Source organism: Perca fluviatilis, chromosome 18, assembly GCF_010015445.1.
Source record: "Perca fluviatilis chromosome 18, GENO_Pfluv_1.0, whole genome shotgun sequence".
In the NCBI taxonomy this organism is placed as follows: Eukaryota; Metazoa; Chordata; class Actinopteri; order Perciformes; family Percidae; genus Perca; species Perca fluviatilis.
Genome location: NC_053129.1, coordinates 2,940,024 through 2,958,612, shown reverse-complemented (window position 1 = coordinate 2,958,612; position 18,589 = coordinate 2,940,024). Strand labels below are relative to the sequence as shown.

The following is an 18,589-nucleotide window of genomic DNA, read 5'->3' as shown; positions in this document are numbered from 1 at the left end:
TAAATTACAAATTCATCATAATAGCCTTAATAGATAACAATGCAACATAATACTATGGAGTTCAACATTGACCTCCCATGTTTTCCTTTTCCATTTTGGCTCCGCAGGTGATTTTCCCTATTCATTTTCTCCATTGATGTTTCAGAAATTGCTTTTAAGCCTGAAACCAAGCCAAGCAGCTACAAGATTTGACGTGAAAAATTAAGATTCTGGAAACGGCAAAAAAAAGTCAAGGAACAGGACTGTGTACATAAAAGATCATAGACTTCAATGGTATTCTGGGAAATATAGTCGGTCGCGGAGTAAGGTGAAAGTAGACAAAGGCAGGTTAGGGAAAATAGTGTGCTCATAATGTTAACTTACAAAGCAACTCATAACATCACAAATTACTGAGATGTCAAATTGGAAAAGTATCCAAGGTTAAAAAAAAATTTCTGTAAGCAATACAAACAAATATGTTTCCTGAAAGACGTATTTTTCCCAAGGTGTGCCGTTTCTCTTAAGGTAATTGATCTATTTCCAGCTAAAATGAGCTGTACTCTTGCATTTCGTCAACAGTCTTTGAAATCCCAAGGTTAAATGGCCAATCATTTTCAGTCAGTCAGAGCCAAACACCTCCCTGAGTCTTTGTCCCAGCTGTCCAAGGATGCAGCCGAACGGGCAGAGACGACAGACAGGGGAGGGAGACGGTCCGATACAAAGGGGCCCGGAGACTTTGCAGAAGCTCTCGGCCGTGTTCCCTTGTCACAGCATCCCTCACGCCCTCACTAACTTCCTCCAGCCCAGATGTGAAGCCCATCTGCTCCACAGCCGATACCAACGCCCTTTCTGATCCTCTGCTGCCACAATCTTTATACTGTTGTTTTATACCAAATAATTAAAAGCATGCATACCAGATGGCTATTGGCTGTTGCTTTGATAACAATAAGGTTTTGGTAAGCAGTAGTAGTCTTGCATAGCCAGAGCTTCCTCCACAGCGCTGCGGAGAAAGGTCTGGCTAGTCCACACAGCATTCCTGGATGGGAGACAAACGTGCTCTGGTTTATTGGCATTTCTTTAAACCAATCACAATCGTCTTGGGCGGTGCTAAGCGCCGGGCGGAGCCACGGTGCCTCTGCTAAATAGTCTCAGGAAGGAACTTGTTTTGGTGGAACATGTGGACGTTCAAAAGTAGTTTTAGTCGTGCAACAGAAAACTCTGATTGGACAGATAGTCTAGCTAGCTGTCTGGATTTACCCTGCAGAGATCTGAGGAGCAGTTAACCATAGTCCTCACAAATCCACCGGAGGTTAGAACGCCAACACCAAGGAAGAGGAAGGGGACGGACATCTGGCCGAAAATGCGGGAACATCCGGCGGAATTTCCGGCGGCACCGGAACAATCAGTTCCAAACATTGTGGATGTAGACTATAGCAGTAGGTGTACAGCCAAGGAAGCTAGCAGGTGTGCAGGACTTAACTAGTCTTGGTAAGGCCCTGAAAGAATGTGAGACAACAGCTTTTTAGGGTCAGAAGGTTGTCCATAATTGCCAGCGGCTTGTTTGAGTGGAGGCAAATGGACTTTCTGGATTTTTTCCCCCCTTTCCTTTCTCCAAAGCCAAAGTGGTCTGCCACAAACTCATTATGATTTCCAAGTGTGATGATCTGAATAAAAGAGGAGGAGGTGGGGGGTGAAGCAGGGGGTTGAAGACATAATTAGTTTTCCTCACTGCAGGAGACAGTATGCTGATGAGACAATGAAAGACGGAAAAAAAGCCAAGCTGTCAATCTCCCTGGATTCTTTCATCTCACAAAGCACCAGTGAGTAATGCTCACAGACCCAACACAATCCCCCACACACCCTGCAACCGCAACGCACGGCTGTGTTACACAACGCAAAAAAACCTCTGCCAATTCTACAACTATGAAGCATTCCGGAAAGGAAGAGAAAACAAACACTTGGGAACAGGATTCTTATAGCAAAACGTAATCCAGGTCATGTTCAGTCGAAGTGCTGGTAATGGGTCCATCCTCCAAAGTTCTGATAACCCTAACCTTCGAGAGTGCTTTGAAAGCTAACTCGTGAGTACAAAGTACACACAATATGAAAAATAAGACATTAATCAAGCAGCAAGCTTACTCCTACTTACAGCACTTAAAGGAACACTCTTTGAGAGGGGGAGAAGCCAATCACACGCAGAAAGTAACCTCCATCTGCTTTATTGTTCATTCTTACATGTTCTCAGTGATGTATTATTCTTTAAAAAGCCAGTATCAATTAAATGATACACTTATTTGTGTGAACTCTTTAATATCTTAAGGAGTGAATAACACACGGTTAGCTAAAACCGTCCTTTTCTGAATTATACATATTATGTAATAACAACGCATTATGTAATAAAATGTCAAAATGTCATGAATATTCACCTCATTATGTAATAACACCCACATAGTGTAATTAAAATTAAAAAATGCGGGGGGGTTGCACTTTTTTTTTACGAAAATGTAATATGATGCATTATGTTATAACCAGTCCTTCCAGAAAAAGAGTTTTTTTGTGATTGTTGCGTGCAAAAATCCTTGATTATGCGGCACGTTTTCTTAAAAAATGCAATGAAATATGCGGGATATTTATGCAATTTTATGAGATGAAATTGCGGGAACTTGCAAAAACTGCAGTTTGATGAAAAAGAGAAAAAAAGTGATTCCCCAACACCCTGCTTTTCGATGATGTTCATGTTGCGTAATTACATGACTTTATAACGTTCCCATGGCAACAGGGGAAAATGGCAACATTTTTCAACTTTCTGCTAAGATATATGTGACTTTTTGCAACGAAAATGCGGGGATTATGAAATCATGCAAGCCCCGCATATATGCCGCGGAAATCTGCAATTTATGCAGCGAAAGTGCGGCGTATTTGAAAAAATGCGGGCCCCGCATAAATATGCGGGTTTTGGCTGATTATGCGTTGAGTTAAGCGATCTTATAATCGCGTTTTTCTGGAGGGACTGTATAACCAACCGAAATGGATGTTTTCATAAATTTTTTTATAACAGTTTCATGTTTATTTAATGAATTGTAGCGTAAAAAATGGTGACTCCAAATTATTTTAAAAATATACTGTACAATTTCTTCAGTAGATTAGTATTCCTTTCATTGGTCAATACATGGCACTAAATGCATTACATATTGTTTTCAGGGTTTGTATTGCAAAATGCAGCAGATTATTACATAATGCGGGTGTTATTACATAATGAAGTATAAATGTATTACATTTTGATGTTTTATTCCATAATGCGTTGTTACAGGGTCTCCGCCAACTCCGGAGAATTCTTCTCTTTTTCTTTTATTTGACAGAGACAGTGCTCATGACTCAACAGCAAAGTAACTAGAAATGAGCTAGATTTAGCTCAACAGGATAATTTGCATCTGATGTCCCTGGCAAGTTTCCAAATCGCCACCTAAAAAAAATAAAATACAATAAAATGACTTAATACAGTCAGCACGTAAAAGCAACATACACAGACTAACAACCAGACAGGCACAAGGCCCAACACCAAGTAACAAACCCAGCAAACACAACAGATGGACCTGGCTTTTTAACTGCTAGGTGTTCCACTTTCTTCAGCAGCTCATTGCTAACGTTGTGTGTGTGTGTGTGTGTGTGTGTGTGTGTGTGTGTGTGTGTGTGTGTGTGTGTGTGTGTGTGTGTGTGTGTGTGTGTGTGTGTGTGTGCTGTTTGCTGCTGGCCAGGTAGTGTACTGGGGCTTTACGGGTTTATCCATCCTTCACATAACAACATATGATGAATAGGATTAAGGAATGTGTGTATATGTATGTGAATTAATGTTCTTTCGCTACATTTAAAAAAAAATGTCCCTTTGATAGATGCATGCTCAGGCAGATGTTGCAGTTTTCCTGTGTGTGTGTGTGTGTGTGTGTGTGTGTGTGTGTGTGTGTGTGTGTGTGTGTGTGTGTGTGTGTGTGTGTGTGTGTGATGGATGAAATGTTCTCTCCCTAGCTGACATGCTAACACTCTCTGGGCCTCTGCACCGCCTCACCAAATACCATCGCCCACAGGAAACAACAATCAAAGTTTAGCTATTGACTGGGGATTGCTTTTTGTGTGTGTGTGTGTGTGTGTGTGTGTGTGTGTGTGTGTGTGTGTGTGTGTGTGTGTGTGTTGTGTGTGTGTGTTTTTGTCCAGTAGGGGGAATTCAATGCTATTGGGCACCCATGGCATACAACCCTGCTTGGCTTTTTTATTACCCTTGGAAGTTCTTTTAACTCCTTGGGCAGGAAATGAAACACTCGAATGGCTCTACAGCAACGTGCCGGAGCCATTGGCAGCCAGGGCCGTGACATTCCTGAGCATGTGTTCCATATAAAGAGAGGCTCTGGGAGTCACAGGTGCATGCTGACAGTGTGTGTGGTATGTGTGTGTGTGTGTGTGTGTGTGTGTGTGTGTGTGTGTGTGTGTGTGTGTGTGTGTGTGTGTGTGTGTGTGTGTGTGTGTGTGTGTTTGATTGAATGTATATGAGAGCAGAGAGGGAGTCCAAGCGAGTGAGTAGATAAAGAGGGAGAAGGAAAGAAAGTATTTTTGGTGTTAACCGGGGCCTTACAGTCAGCCGTGGGCAGTAAACGGAGAGCTGCTGCATTCCACAGCCACAACCAGCTGCCTCCTCTGACTGCTCAATGCTTGAAAACACAGAGGGCAACTTGAAGTCTGGACTTTTCAGAGTTCTTTGACAGCTGAAGTTGAGTTCTGGTGTCTGTATTTCTGGTTTAACTTGTTTTTTGTACATGAAACCACTAAAATGCTAACTTGTGCCATGCTAAAACGCTGCATAACATTTAGGGCTGCACAATATATCTTCTTTTTATCGTCATCGCAAAGTCAACCTGCATGAAAGACTGCAATGGTCCAGTCAGGGATGTTTTGAGTTAGTTTAAAGAGAGTAGCAGTATAAAACTGCACTTTAAAATGTAACTATCATTGCTTTTTTCATTGTTGCCTTTTTCTTCAGCTCAATGTTCAATAAAATAATGTTGTCATGTTTTAATTCAACAAGCAATTTTTTGTATTTTATCAGAATACTGAAAGCAGCAGAAAGCAGAACTAAGTCAACTTTAAAATGTGTTCATCATCGCCAGTGATAGGTTATGTTATGGCGATATTTAACGTTATCACGTTGCACGTTTTCCTCGTATCGTGCAGCACAGGTACAGAGAGTCATAAAGCCAAGGAGCTGTCTGAGTAGTTTTAGTTTCACAACAATTATCTGTCTATATAAATGAGGTTTATTGACCATGAATTCCAAAAATGAGTGTAAAACTATTGGAAATATGTTTGTTAGTGGTGTTTATACATGGTAGTAAAGAGAAGCGTTAAATGTCAAAAAAAGCGCCAAAACATTGAAAAAAGCACCAAAAGTGTCGAAAAAAAGAGACAAAACGTCAGAAAACGTGTTGATTTTCAGAGCCGCGTGCATGGTCGAATGGAAGACAACACAAGGGTTAAACAAGGATGGATTTTATTGCTTATGAAGTCAACTTTTCATATGTAAGTAGGCATGGGCCAGTTACTGGTTTCAAGGTATACCGCGGTCTGAAAACACTGTCCTGTCATCAGGGACAGGGTGTGTACTTTAGAAATCCCCCTCCCTGCCAGTGTGCAGTGTGTTCCAAAATCAAATACATTGTGTTCAATGGAAAAAACTAAGTTGTTGTTTTTTACCCAGACATTTTAAAATAAGACATTTTAAAGCAGTAATTACAGTGAAACGGGGATATTTTTGCGGAAGGTTATCAAACCGTCAGAATCTTATGCCTATGCTTTTCTTTCAAAAGTTACATAGTGTTGCTTTAATTGTCTTATAGACAATAGTTCTAACCCGTCACTAGTTTTTTTTTTTTTTTGGGTTTGCCTTTGCTCCCGTCTGATTCACAATGCCTCATGGCAAAATTATTTTCCCAGCTTCATCAACTGGCTTCCAAACTCCTTTGATATTATGATCTGTTTCTAGAAATTAATTTTCTCACACACTGAAAAAAAAAAACTCAACGTGTACAGAGAGATGATGAATAATGCGGTGCGTTGCTTTGTGCTCCGAGTGCTTCATAACGCCGCTAAATATGTATCTTCTCATGGCATCTCTTTTGTTCTCAGGTCACATGCTCTGTTATTTGTCCCACGCTTCATCTGCCGCACCACACTGACTACCTTCATTAGAGGCTCTCACTGACAGACATTAATAAGTGTCCAACAAACCTGAGACGGAATATATATTAGAGTTCCATTTCTGTCGACTGTGACATTTGTCATCAACTGACCCTCGGTCTGTTATTTCACTGAGCGGATGCTCCGTGCTCGTGATGCGTCAGCCTGCGGTGGCGCCATGGAGACGGCTCGGCGCTTGCACCTTCGTCTGCTCACGTACCGTTACCTATACACGCAGAGCTGGACTCATTCAAAATGTTGCCGTACAGTTTATTGTCTCAGAAAAAAATGGGATTAACAATATAATTGTCTCTTCCAGTCAAATTTTAAAAAGAATATGTATTGATTTATTACTTTTTTAAACAAATTAAAGTGTTGAATGAATCCCAGGATCCATCTTTTGATAATATTCCAGTCATGTGACCCAGATAATATAATAATACAGTCGTCTTTATTATCATAAAACATTGTTCTAACTGTCCCCCACCCCCCTTGTCATTTTTGTTGCTATGAACGTGTATAGTGACACCAACTAATTATTGAAATAATAATACAAATATGTAGTCTGACAATAATCACTTATATAATTACAATTTGGCATATCTAAACAAAATCAACAATTACCATCAACAGTCATATGCCTTAAGACCTTAGCTAATGGTAGCAATTCATTTCAGTTAAACAAAAAATTGACAATTATGTAAAAATTAGGGGTTGACTGATACTGGTTTTTCAAGGCCAATACTGATACAGTTATTAGTAGTTAATAGATAACCAATATTTGGAACCAATATGCATATACAGAGAAAATGAAAATCTTTAAGTCCAATTTTTTTCTTTTGGTTTGGTGCACAACTAGGCATGCCAAAATGTATTGTGTACATAAACTGATACGCGGACCTCGAGTTTGACACGTGGTTTAAGAAATCGTAAAATACACACACACACACACACACACACACACACACACACACACAAATGTAATATCCCCCAAAACGTTGATAAGTGCAACAATGCTCTGGGAACTAGTTTAGTGGTCAGCTTCTGCAAAAACAACCAAGAGTTGTCAAACGTCTGGGCTGATAAATGAGAGCGGCTGACGTCTGTGAGAGAAAAAGAAGTGATTCCAGAAAGGTGAGGGTCTGCTATGTGGAAGGTAAACAGCAGATTGACTGCCAAAAAAAAACAACGTTGCTTCAATCTCTGAATAATTAAGGGTGTGTCTGTGTCTGCTCCAGGGGAACACAGCCTATAGGATGAAGCTGCATGAATCAGCGCTCCCTTTTCAACTTCCACATATTCTCAGCGGAGGCAGACACGTCAGGATGTTGCAACTTCTCAGACAGCTTTCAGAGTGAAATGATGGGGCTCAAATTAATAACAGCACATCCAAAGCCAAACAAACAGGGTTGGAGACACAGCTTCTGTGGAAATAAACTAAAATAATCCCCAAAAAATAAGGAGTCAAAGAAAAACAGAACATTAATTAAGTTACTGGAGTTGAAATTATAACAACACTATATATTAACCTCAGTCCCTCTCAAATTGATGCATTTGTAGACGGTGTTACGACATGCCTACGGACGACCTTAGACTCCGTCGCTCCCCTGAAAAAGAAGATGATGAAGCAAAGGAAACTAGCACCTTGGTATAACTCCCAAACTCGCAAATTAAAACAAATCTCGCGAAACCTCGAATGTAAGTGGCGTTCCACCAAGGTGGAAGAATCTCGTTTGGATTGGCAAGAAAGTCTCAAAACCTATAGGAAGGCCCTAAGAAAGGCCAGATCAGACTATTACTCATCACTAATAGAAGAAAACAAGAACAACCCAAGGTTTCTTTTCAGCACTGTCGCCAGGCTGACAGATAGCCACAGCTCTACTGAGCCATCTATTCCTCTAGCTCTGAGTAGTGATGACTTCATGAGCTTCTTCAATGATAAAATTACAACAATTAGAGATAAAATTAATCACCTTTTACACTCAACTTCTAACGGTTCACCTTTAAACGCAGAGTCGTTAGAAATAAAGACTAGTCTCGACATATACTTAGACTGCTTTTATCCTATAGATCTTCAACAATTATTGTTAAAGATATCCTCAGCTAAGCCATCTACCTGTCTCTTGGACCCCATCCCAACGAGACTACTCAAAGAAGCATTACCTGTGGTTAACACCTCATTACTAGATATGATCAATATGTCTCTATTAACAGGTTATGTACCACAGTCATTTAAAGTAGCTGTGATAAAACCGCTTCTGAAAAAACCCACCCTGGATCCTGAGGTCTTAGCAAACTATAGACCTATATCTAACCTTCCTTTTCTATCCAAGATCCTTGAGAAGGTGGTTGCTAATCAGTTATGTGATTTTCTACATAGCAACAGTTTATTTGATGACTTTCAATCAGGATTTAGAAAGAATCATAGCACAGAGACGGCACTGGTGAAAATTACTAACGACCTTTTAACTGCTGCAGACAAAGGTCTTGTCTCCATTCTTGTTTTACTAGATCTTAGTGCTGCATTTGACACAATTGACCATTCAATCCTGTTACAGAGATTGGAACACTTGGTTGGCATTAAAGGAATTGCTCTGAGTTGGTTTAGGTCCTATTTCTCTGATCGATCTCAATTTGTGAATGTTAATGATAAATCCTCCAAGTACGCTAAAGTTAGCCATGGGGTTCCTCAAGGCTCAGTGCTTGGACCAATTCTATTCTCCTTATATATGCTTCCTCTAGGCAATATTATTAGAAAACACTCAATTAACTTTCACTGTTATGCGGATGACACCCAATTATACTTGTCAATCAAACCAGACGAAACCAGTCAGCTAGCAAAATTTCAAGAGTGCATTAAGGATATAAAATCCTGGATGACCTATAATTTTCTGATGTTAAACCCTAACAAAACTGAAGTTATTGTGCTGGGCCCTAAACACCTCCGAACTTCATTATCTAGAGATATAGCTACTCTGGATGGTGTTGCCCTGGCCTCCAGCACCACTGTTAGAAATTTAGGAGTTATCTTTGATCAGGATATATCCTTTAATGCCAATCTAAAACAAACCTCAAGAACAGCCTTTTTTCATCTTCGTAACATTGCCAAAATTAGGAATATCCTGTCTCAAAACTACGCAGAAAAACTAGTCCATGCATTTGTTACTTCCAGGCTGGACTATTGTAATTCCCTACTGTCAGGTTGCTCAAATAAGTCTCTTAAGACTCTCCAGCTGATCCAGAATGCTGCAGCGCGTGTTCTCACAAGAACTAAGAAAAGAGATCATATTTCTCCTGTATTAGCTTCTCTGCATTGGCTTCCTGTTGAATCCAGGATTGAGTTTAAAGTCCTTCTCTTGACCTACAAAGCTCTAAATGGTCTAGCACCATCATATCTAGAAGAGCTCCTAATACCCTATTGTCCTACTAGAGCACTGCGTCCCCAGAATGCAGAGTTACTGGTGGTACCTAGAGTCTCTAAAAGTAGAATGGGAGCTAGAGCCTTCAGTTATCAGGCTCCTCTCCTATGGAACCAGCTCCCGATCTGGGTTCGGGGGGCAGAAACTGTCACCTCATTCAAGAATGAACTTAAAACTCTCCTATTTGATAAAGCTTATAGTTAGGGAGTGAGGAGTTGCAGTGTTCACCTAACTGGCCCAACTGCTTCTCTTCATAATTGTTAGATTAATAATACATAACAAAGTAGAGGGAGGCAGGCCAGCCAAGCCAGATCCGGCAGGGGGAGAGTTCTAAGCCCGAAAAAGCTACCTCTCCTTATGACCTGTCTCTCTTAGTTACCTGTTATAGTTACGCTGTTATAGTCCTAGACTGCCGGGGGACTTCCTTCCTTTGACACACTGAGCTGCTCTCTCTTCTCCCTTTCTATTACTGTTTCTATTACTGTTACTATTACTATTACTATTGTTGTGCAGCCCGTCCCAGAAATGCTTGTTACTAATCCTAGCTTCTGGGGAGTTTACTCCCCGGAGTCCTTATGTTTTTTTCCCCCAGCGTATTTCCTTGGAGAACGTTGGCACCAAGACCCTGGTTGCAGCTGTCGCCGTGGTCCTGCTGCACTCCCTGCTGAGCTCAGCGATGCCCTGCAATGTCATGCTGCGTCCTGCTGAACCCTGCAGCTTCCCGCTACATCCAGTCACTGTTCCATTATTAATGTGACTACTATCGCCACTGTTCATCACACCCCCAACCGGCTCGTCAGACACCGCCTACCAAGAGCCTGGGTCTGTCCGAGGTTTCTTCCCAAGAGGGAGTTTTTCCTCGCCACTGTCGCACTGCTTGCTCTTGAGGGAATTACTGGAATTGTTGGAATTGTTGGGGCTTTGTAAAATATAGAGTGTGGTCTAGACCTACTCTATCTGTAAAGTGTCTCGAGATAACTTATGTTATGATTTGATACTATAAATAAAATTGAATTGAATTGAATTGAATTGAATTGAATATTCGTATATTAGAAGTATATCCATCGAGGTACACCATGAGTGAAATAAAACATGTTATATGGATTTATCTGATTCTTTAAAGTGTCGTTTTTACTCTTCCCCTCCTGTATTTTGGTTACCCAGCCAGTAGAACCACCAGTTATTACAGCAGTGTGTGTGTGTGTCTGTCTGTGTGTCTGTCTGTGTGTCTCTATGTGTGTCTGTGTGTGTCTCTGTGTGTGTATGTCTGTCTGTCTGTCTGTGTTTCTGTGTGTGTGTGTGTGCATGTGCATGTGTGTCTATGTGTGGTGTGTTTGTGCACACGCGTGCGTGTGTGTGTGTGTGTCTGTCTGTCTGTGTGTGTGTGTCTCTATGTGTGTCTATGTGTGTGTGTGTGTGTGTGTGTGTCTCTGTGTGTGTATGTCTGTCTGCCTGTCTGTGTGTTTGTGTGTGTGTGTGTGTCTGTGTGTGTATGTGTATGTGTGTATGTGTGTGTGTGTGTGTATGTGCGTGCGTGCGTCTATGTGTGTGTTTGTGAACACACGTGTGTGTGTGTGTGTGTGTGTGTGTGCGTGGGTGCGTGTGTCTATGTGTGTGTTTGTGCACACACGTGTGTGTGTGTGTGTGTGTGTGTGTGTGTGTGTGTTCATGGTGATGAAGGAACCATGTCACCCAGAGCAATTAATAGTTTTTGTGATTAATTGAGCTCTTTGGCACAGAGGAATAAACTACATCAGGCTTTGATACACACACAACACTTGTTAGTGGGACACACTCATTGTTGCTTTGAGTCTCTTCCTCCCATTTGTTGACAAGAAGAAGAATTCATGCTGAATGTCAACATAAAGTATGATCTATCTGCAGTTCTGAGTCCTCTAAAGCCACACTGGTTGTGAATGCAGCCCGGCATGCATGGGTCTGCCCTTGTCCTTTTCCGAGGCAGTGACACAGCCCGGTGCTCTGACAGGCTGCCTGCACAGAGAGAAAGGAGCGTCCAATGGCTGCGACGGGGACCAAGTGAAGGGGAAAGAGGGAACGCCAGCTTCTACGAGGGAGGGCTCGTTCAAGCACGGCAGATTCGGGGGGATTTAGGGAGCTCGTCTGCCAGCAATAAAGGGCTGAAACAGGATACTTGGTGAGATTAATTACCTAGATAGGCCACGATAATGCCATTTAAATGGGAAAGTAATTAAAGTGCACCTTCCATGAAAATTATTCATTGCTGACGGATTGGGTGACAGACAAATCAGGAGGCATTTACAGAAAAGCTACAGGTTAAGTGCTCCGAGCTGCTGCTCTGAGACCACCACCGTTTTATTGCAGCTGTTGAATCTCAGTGCTCTGCCCAGCTCTCATCAAATTACTGAGAGCATGTGGAGCGGGGGGAGGGGGGCTGCCGGGGAGAAGAATGGGCTCCCAGGTAACGTAAAACCGGGTAGAAATGCTACAAAAGAGGATCCGCTTAACTAGAAAATGACACTGGCTGGCACTGGTCACTGGGGACCGCTCCGAATCAATCAATCCTTCTGTTTAAGGCCACCGTGGCAGATTAGAACACAGAAAGAGATAAATCAATGGCCTTGTTGTTCCCTAAGTGTTACTTTCACCAATGCACACATATCCATTTAGAGATGATAAAGTGCATTGTAAGGAATAAATCTGTAGAATAACAGAAAACGTTCAGGCAGCTCATTAACCTGGCTTTGCCCGTTAATTAAAAAAAACACAAATTATGTGTAGCGTCAATTAAAATACAGAACATTTAAAAAAGAAACTACAAAGAGGTTGAAAAAGCCCTGACAAATGCCAAGAAAGCAACAAAAATGTCAGAAAAAACTTCTTTAATCTCCCAAACCCTCCGTGGCGGGCAAAAGTTGTCGGAGCACAAATTATGCAATTTGAAATGTAAAAACAGAAGTACAACTGTAAATCACGTTCTATGGACAATTTCTGTTTAAATATAGAGTCATACAACTGTTAATACACAGTTACATTAGTGCTGAGGAGCTGTGGTATCATGTCACACCCATCAACATGTATTATTTGATCATTGCTCTCCTTTTAGAGGTAAATAATGATCATATCATGCAACACAAAAAAAAACTGTGATCTTTCTTTCTGAACTCCAGACACTGAACTGCTGGAGGACAGACTTTGACTGAAGCAGCCAAACAAAACGGGAATATTTGCTTCTCACGCAATGCAGGGGCACAGAGGCTTTACAGATCAAAGTGAAATGCTTAGCTTATTCTTGTGTGCCTCAATGCTTTTTTTATTACCCGTTTGCACTGAGAGATTGCACTAAAGGGAATAGCCTGTTGTTCTCTTTGAATGTTTAATTAGGTTTGAACTTGAGGGGGGACTATAACATCATCTCACATTCACACAGTGTTGCACACCAAATGAAGCAAAGAATGGCTCGAAATGAACACAACAGATAACTCTGTGGGCTGATTTTGTAATATCTGAAGTAAAAAGTGTGAAACTATCTGACCCAGAGCCTGATATAAAATTCAGAATTGATCTTATCACGTGTATCATTTTTGGAATGACAGCTATGGCGTTCGGAGACAATCTAGTCCCAAGCCTCCTTTAGACATTTCACTCGTTATGCAAATGGTTATATTACATGTTGGTGTTATGCCTGAATAATATTAACTTTTACATTTTATACGGCAGCAACCTAACCATATGCGAGGTGAGATTTCAAGAAATTTCAGGAATTTCAAAAAGTCAACTTTTCAGCTTTAGGGCCAAATGATCTCTTTACACATCGCTCTGGAACTACTCTGGGCCTCACTTTACAGAAAGCTGAGTTTGTTCTGATCATCTAATATATGAAAACACGGGGATCAGTTATGCAAATATCCTTAGAATGGGAATTTAAAAAGAAATGTAAAACGCCCTTATACCTCAGAGGGTTAAACAGATAGATCTATTAAGCAATGTTTCATATTCCATGTCTGAAAAGGGCTTTACACAAAGACAGGTCTACCTTTTGAAATGATGTCTTTCTCTCCTCTAGTGTTTTGTAATGACGGCCATGGCATTCGGAGGCATGTCTAGTCCGACTCGCCACAGTGTAAATAATGCACTGGCTAAGCAACACCCACAGTTTGGGGCTCTGACTCACTCATGGAGCCTGTCGATCCTTTACTTCACAGCTCAACTATTGTAGAAGTTACTGTCTGAGAGTAACAGGCTCCGTGCTGCTGGCTAGTACAAGCAGTCAACATTAAAATCAATTTCCTGAGGCTCACTCATTATAGAGTCTATACCTCTCGCACCTAATCCCCTTTTAACTGGCTGAAAGTGCACACACACACACACACACACACACAATTTTTCTGGCTCAGGGATGTGAACATCCACTTGAATAAATATTAATGGTTATATGAGCAGAACAATAGGCCTTGTTTACAAGTGCGCTTGAGGAAAGCTAAGGCATGGAGGGCCTCCGAGGGCGGCTCGGTGGCGCTGTGGACTCACAATGGAGTGCTGATTGAAATACACTCTTAACTTGCGCCATGCAGTGGTGGCGAAGGTGGCGACGATACTCAACATGACGAATTTCTATGCAGCTACAAGACCGGAGCTGGAGAAATCAAGCTTATGAACTCGCAGCCTCTACTTAAACTTGTTTAAGACGGAGCCGAGAGGTAATTAGGTTTTGGTGAACAATAAGCCCGCAGCACATTGCGCAGCTCCAGCCTGGCTCCACACATTTCCTTTGGTGTAATTACGTGAGGTGTGAATTCCTCATCAGATGGATCACCATCTGCATTCACACAATGCGTGTTCGTTCCCCCAGTCTCAAGCTACAAGCTTACGTTCCTGCTGATTATCATGCAGGAGGTAGTGATGTGTAGGGATGGAAGAAAGGGCTTCTCTTTTTTTATGGTTCTTTCAGTGCGATGGGGCTCCAGCGCCTCGCCACGCAAAGGTTAATCAATTCTGAATGATGAGCCATAAAAGCTTTAACAATGCAGTCACTCTCTAATCAGTGGTCCTGCATGCTCACTCAGGAAGGACCGATTGTTTTTAGGAAGCTCTGACGTTCCAATTCCAAAGCGCTGAAGCATTCCCTCGCAGCCCAGAGAGCGCTGGACGCAGTGAGGGTCCAGAGAGCAGGACAGGGAGCCCTGCAGTGTGGAGCTAATGTCTGCTCAAGACGGGAAACAAGAGAGGGCCATCACACGGCATCAATATCCCCCTAATGCTGGCTATTGCCTCGCACTTCAGCCAAAACCTGCAGACTTTTGACTTCAGTTCTAGCCCCTTTCTCAGATCTCAGAAACCGACTGATTCTTTTCTGCGCCATCTTCTGTGATTTCAGCCTTCATTTATAGAGGTATTATTCTGTCCCAGAGGGTTAGGGTTGGGCCTGGGTGTCCTACCATTGAACACATGGAGTGGACTGCCTTGCCTTAAAGAGCTGCTAACCAAGAAGGAATATTAGTCTGGGTTTCAAAGAAGAGTTTTAGTATTGTATCATGACCTAAATAGTGTGTCAGAGTCTAATCCACACTAATACCATAAAACACTGGGGGAAAATTAAGGCATTTTGTATTTTCTTTTTGTTAAATGAAAATGATCACATTTACAGATATTGACTGGGAATTGATGAATAAAATGATCAGGGACCTGATCCATGGTGGCCAATTACACTGATTATAGTGTTACAGCACTTTAAATGGTGCCACTTACTCAAAATCATAAACATGACACCGGCTTGGCCAAGCTCGCCACTCTCTTTCACCATAGCTAACGGCTAAATATTCCGCCAGGTTAACTGAGTAATTGTCTGTTGTCAGCATGCCACGATAATTATGAGTGACTGTAAAAGAGCATGTGTTAATTGTTTTGTTCTGGCTCTTTCCTGCAGCTTGTCCTCCTCCCGCCATCCTCGTGTCCTTGGCCGGGCAACCCCTCGGCACATTCCAGCGCGTGTCTCTGTCACGAACCGAGTGCCGCCAAATACATCATCCCCCAACATTACATCCCACACACATCCATTCAACTAAACACCTCTCCCTTTCTATCTCTCCCATATACAAACATCTACTAAACAGAGATATTTACTGTGTAATAATGTTTTTGGTAGGGGTCGACCGATACTGGTTTTGCAGGGCCGATACCGATTATTAGTAGGTAATGAAACTGATAACCGATATTTGAAACTGATATGCCTTTACAGTAAAAATGGAAAATCGTTTAGATAAAAATTAAGATTTGGTATGTTACAAACTCAACACAAGCAGCAAAAAAAAAAAAAAAAACTCTGATACAAGTATGCCTTGCATACAAAATCTTAAGTAAATACAATGGTAACAAACAAAAAATACAAATTTAACTACAGTAAACATCCATTATAAATGAATATATAACTACTGAAGTGTTGACTGAAACACAGGGCTGTAGCCGAGCCAAAGTAGACCACTTTTTAATTCATTAACTTTATTTATTTGCCTGATATTAATTTATCAGGCAAATAAAACGCACATAGAGATAATCTGCTAATTGCCAAATATTGGCGACCATAATCGGCCAGGCCGATAATTGGTCGATCCCTAGTTTTTGGTAGCTAAAAGAGAAAAAGAAAGAAAAAAAGAGAAGAGTGGCAGGTGATGATGACATGAATGTAAATGACGCAGCAGGACACATGGCGGAGAGGTAGAGGTTGTATAGCCAGCTAAAGCTCCAGTGCTCTCTGTGCTGCATTCTTTTAATCACCATAGTCAAAACACTCTTCTGGGCCAACTGTGTTTCATGGATGCTCAAGCATGAAAGAGGAATCTTGTTGGATGGATCCATAGAAATAATGAATAAAAAAGGCTTTAGAGTTTGTCACCGCAAAATACAGCATTTTAATTAGGGTCGATTCCCTTGAGACTGAGCTGCAAATACAGCACTGGCTCTTTAGGTACCAGGGGGAGTCTGCATCATTGCTACGCTAATAATGTTGGCCACTGTAGTGCTGATATACTGTACACATTAAATTAATCTGGGTAATATGCATACCGGATATGTTATGGATGATATCAGGCTATGGTCATTAATGCTAATGTGGAAGCATTACAGTAGTTTGCATATCAGAGGTTTTCAAAATTCGCTATAATGCTCTCTCAGCTGGAGCAAAGGGTGAAGTGTGCATAGACTGGTGTTAGCCAGACATTTACAACTTCACCCTAAGAATCAATAGTTATTTTTCACTTTTCTTTCTGACAAAAAGATCCATATTTTATGTCTGTGTAAAATACTTTGTTCGTCAGGACATGGTTAGCCTAGCTTAGTGGCTCGTATGTTTGATCCATTAGCAAAACGAAATTTTAAAACAAAACTTTAATGGGGTTTAACAATTTGGTAAAGAACAACAGCGTCTTAGGTAAGCTTTAAGACTTCTGTTTGTGTATGGATTTAACTAACGAAACTAATGAAACAAATCAGAAATAAATCTGTGAAATAACCGAAAATGTCCTGTCCGCTCATTACCTGGACTTTTGCAACATAATTTAAAAACGGAAAGGATGTGTACCTACAGTTAAAATACACAACGTTTGAAAAGAAACTGTTAAAACAAGCAACAAAGTCATCGGAAAAAGTGTCACAAAGGTCGACGAAAACGACAAAATGTAAAAAAAACGCCCAAAATGTTGAAAAAAGTGACACGAAATTTGAGGGAAAAAACTTCAAAAATGTCGTAAGAAGTGACAAACTTCCACATCGTGGAAACCAACCTCCGGGGCCAACAAAAAAAAAGTTGTCAGAGCACAAATTATGCAATTCGAAATGTAAAAAAAATAAAACTGTGAATCACATTCTATGGACAGTTTCTGTTCAAATATACAGACATATTACTGTTAATACACATATTTCTTAGAGTGTAGGATGTTTTGCTTTTACATCTTTTATGACAGACACCAATAAAACCCAAAATGGTCATACATGCTGTCATTGTGTTACTTATGGATAAAATAATAGTGAAAGTAAATGATTCCCCTTTTTGCTGGGGACCCCCTCAAGGACCTCTGGGGGTTCCCGGACCCCCCTTTGGGAACCACCGGATTAAAGCTATAGTGTGTCGTTTCTGTCTCCCCCATGAGGACTTCTAAGTCCTAACAACTGAACACTGTTGAGGCATCCGCACACTTGCTAGTAGCCAAGGAGGACACGGAGGATTTAAAAAACATAATGGGTTCTTCAGAAGAGGTCATTATCTTTACTCAAGTTTCTGTGTGGGAAAGTCACCGGACACCACAATCTTCTGAACATAGTCCTACTGAGAAATCCAGAGAGAGTTGTGTGGAGCTGATAGTCTTAATTAGCTTTGTAGCAACTCATTTGGCAATGGCTTGAATGTAACGGACGTTTATTCATATAAAAAAGTTACCTAGTAAATCTTTAAACAAATTCAGACACAATGTGCTGATAGAAGAGTTCTTACCCGCTTGGCCAGTAGCGATGCTAACCGCCGCAAACAGCCTCTGCGTGCGGCTCAGGTCCGACACCCCGTTGACAGCCTCCACCTCAAAAGTGTAGTTGGCGTGGGCGAGCAGGTCCACGACGGTCACATACGTGTCTACTAATCCTGACTGTGCGGGGGAGTATCCCACATTGGGCCCACAGGGAACACACTCCTCGGGATCCCAGCTGCAGCGCCGGCATACGACCCTGTAGGTGACGTCGTTGCGGCCGCCTGTGTCCGCTGGCGGGCCCCACTCCAGGCTAACGCTGGTCTGGTTGATGTTGTAGACCAGGTTCTGTGGCGCAGAGGGAGGTCCTGTCAGAGTTGGACAGGGAGGAAGCCAGAATTAAATAACTTGAGTGCCAAAGAAAGTGACAGCCAAGAGTGTGCATCGACTGAATCGGTGCTTTCACTGTTCTCAGAGAGAGAGAGAGAGAGAGATACAGGACATGCCAGCTCCAGCCCCAGAGCCAAACACTGACAC

General features: G+C 41.6%; 1 protein-coding gene across 5 annotated transcripts in view; it reads right to left on the bottom strand.

The window, feature by feature from the left end:
• Nucleotides 1-18,589, bottom strand: part of epha7 (eph receptor A7) — a 99,445-nt gene that overhangs the window by 44,823 nt on the left and 36,033 nt on the right. For all 5 annotated transcript variants that reach the window (XM_039782019.1, XM_039782014.1, XM_039782015.1 and 2 more), the window contains exon 5: nucleotides 18,085-18,420. In XM_039782019.1, the coding sequence (XP_039637953.1) occupies nucleotides 18,085-18,420 (336 nt within the window). The remainder of the gene's footprint in view (nucleotides 1-18,084; nucleotides 18,421-18,589) is intronic.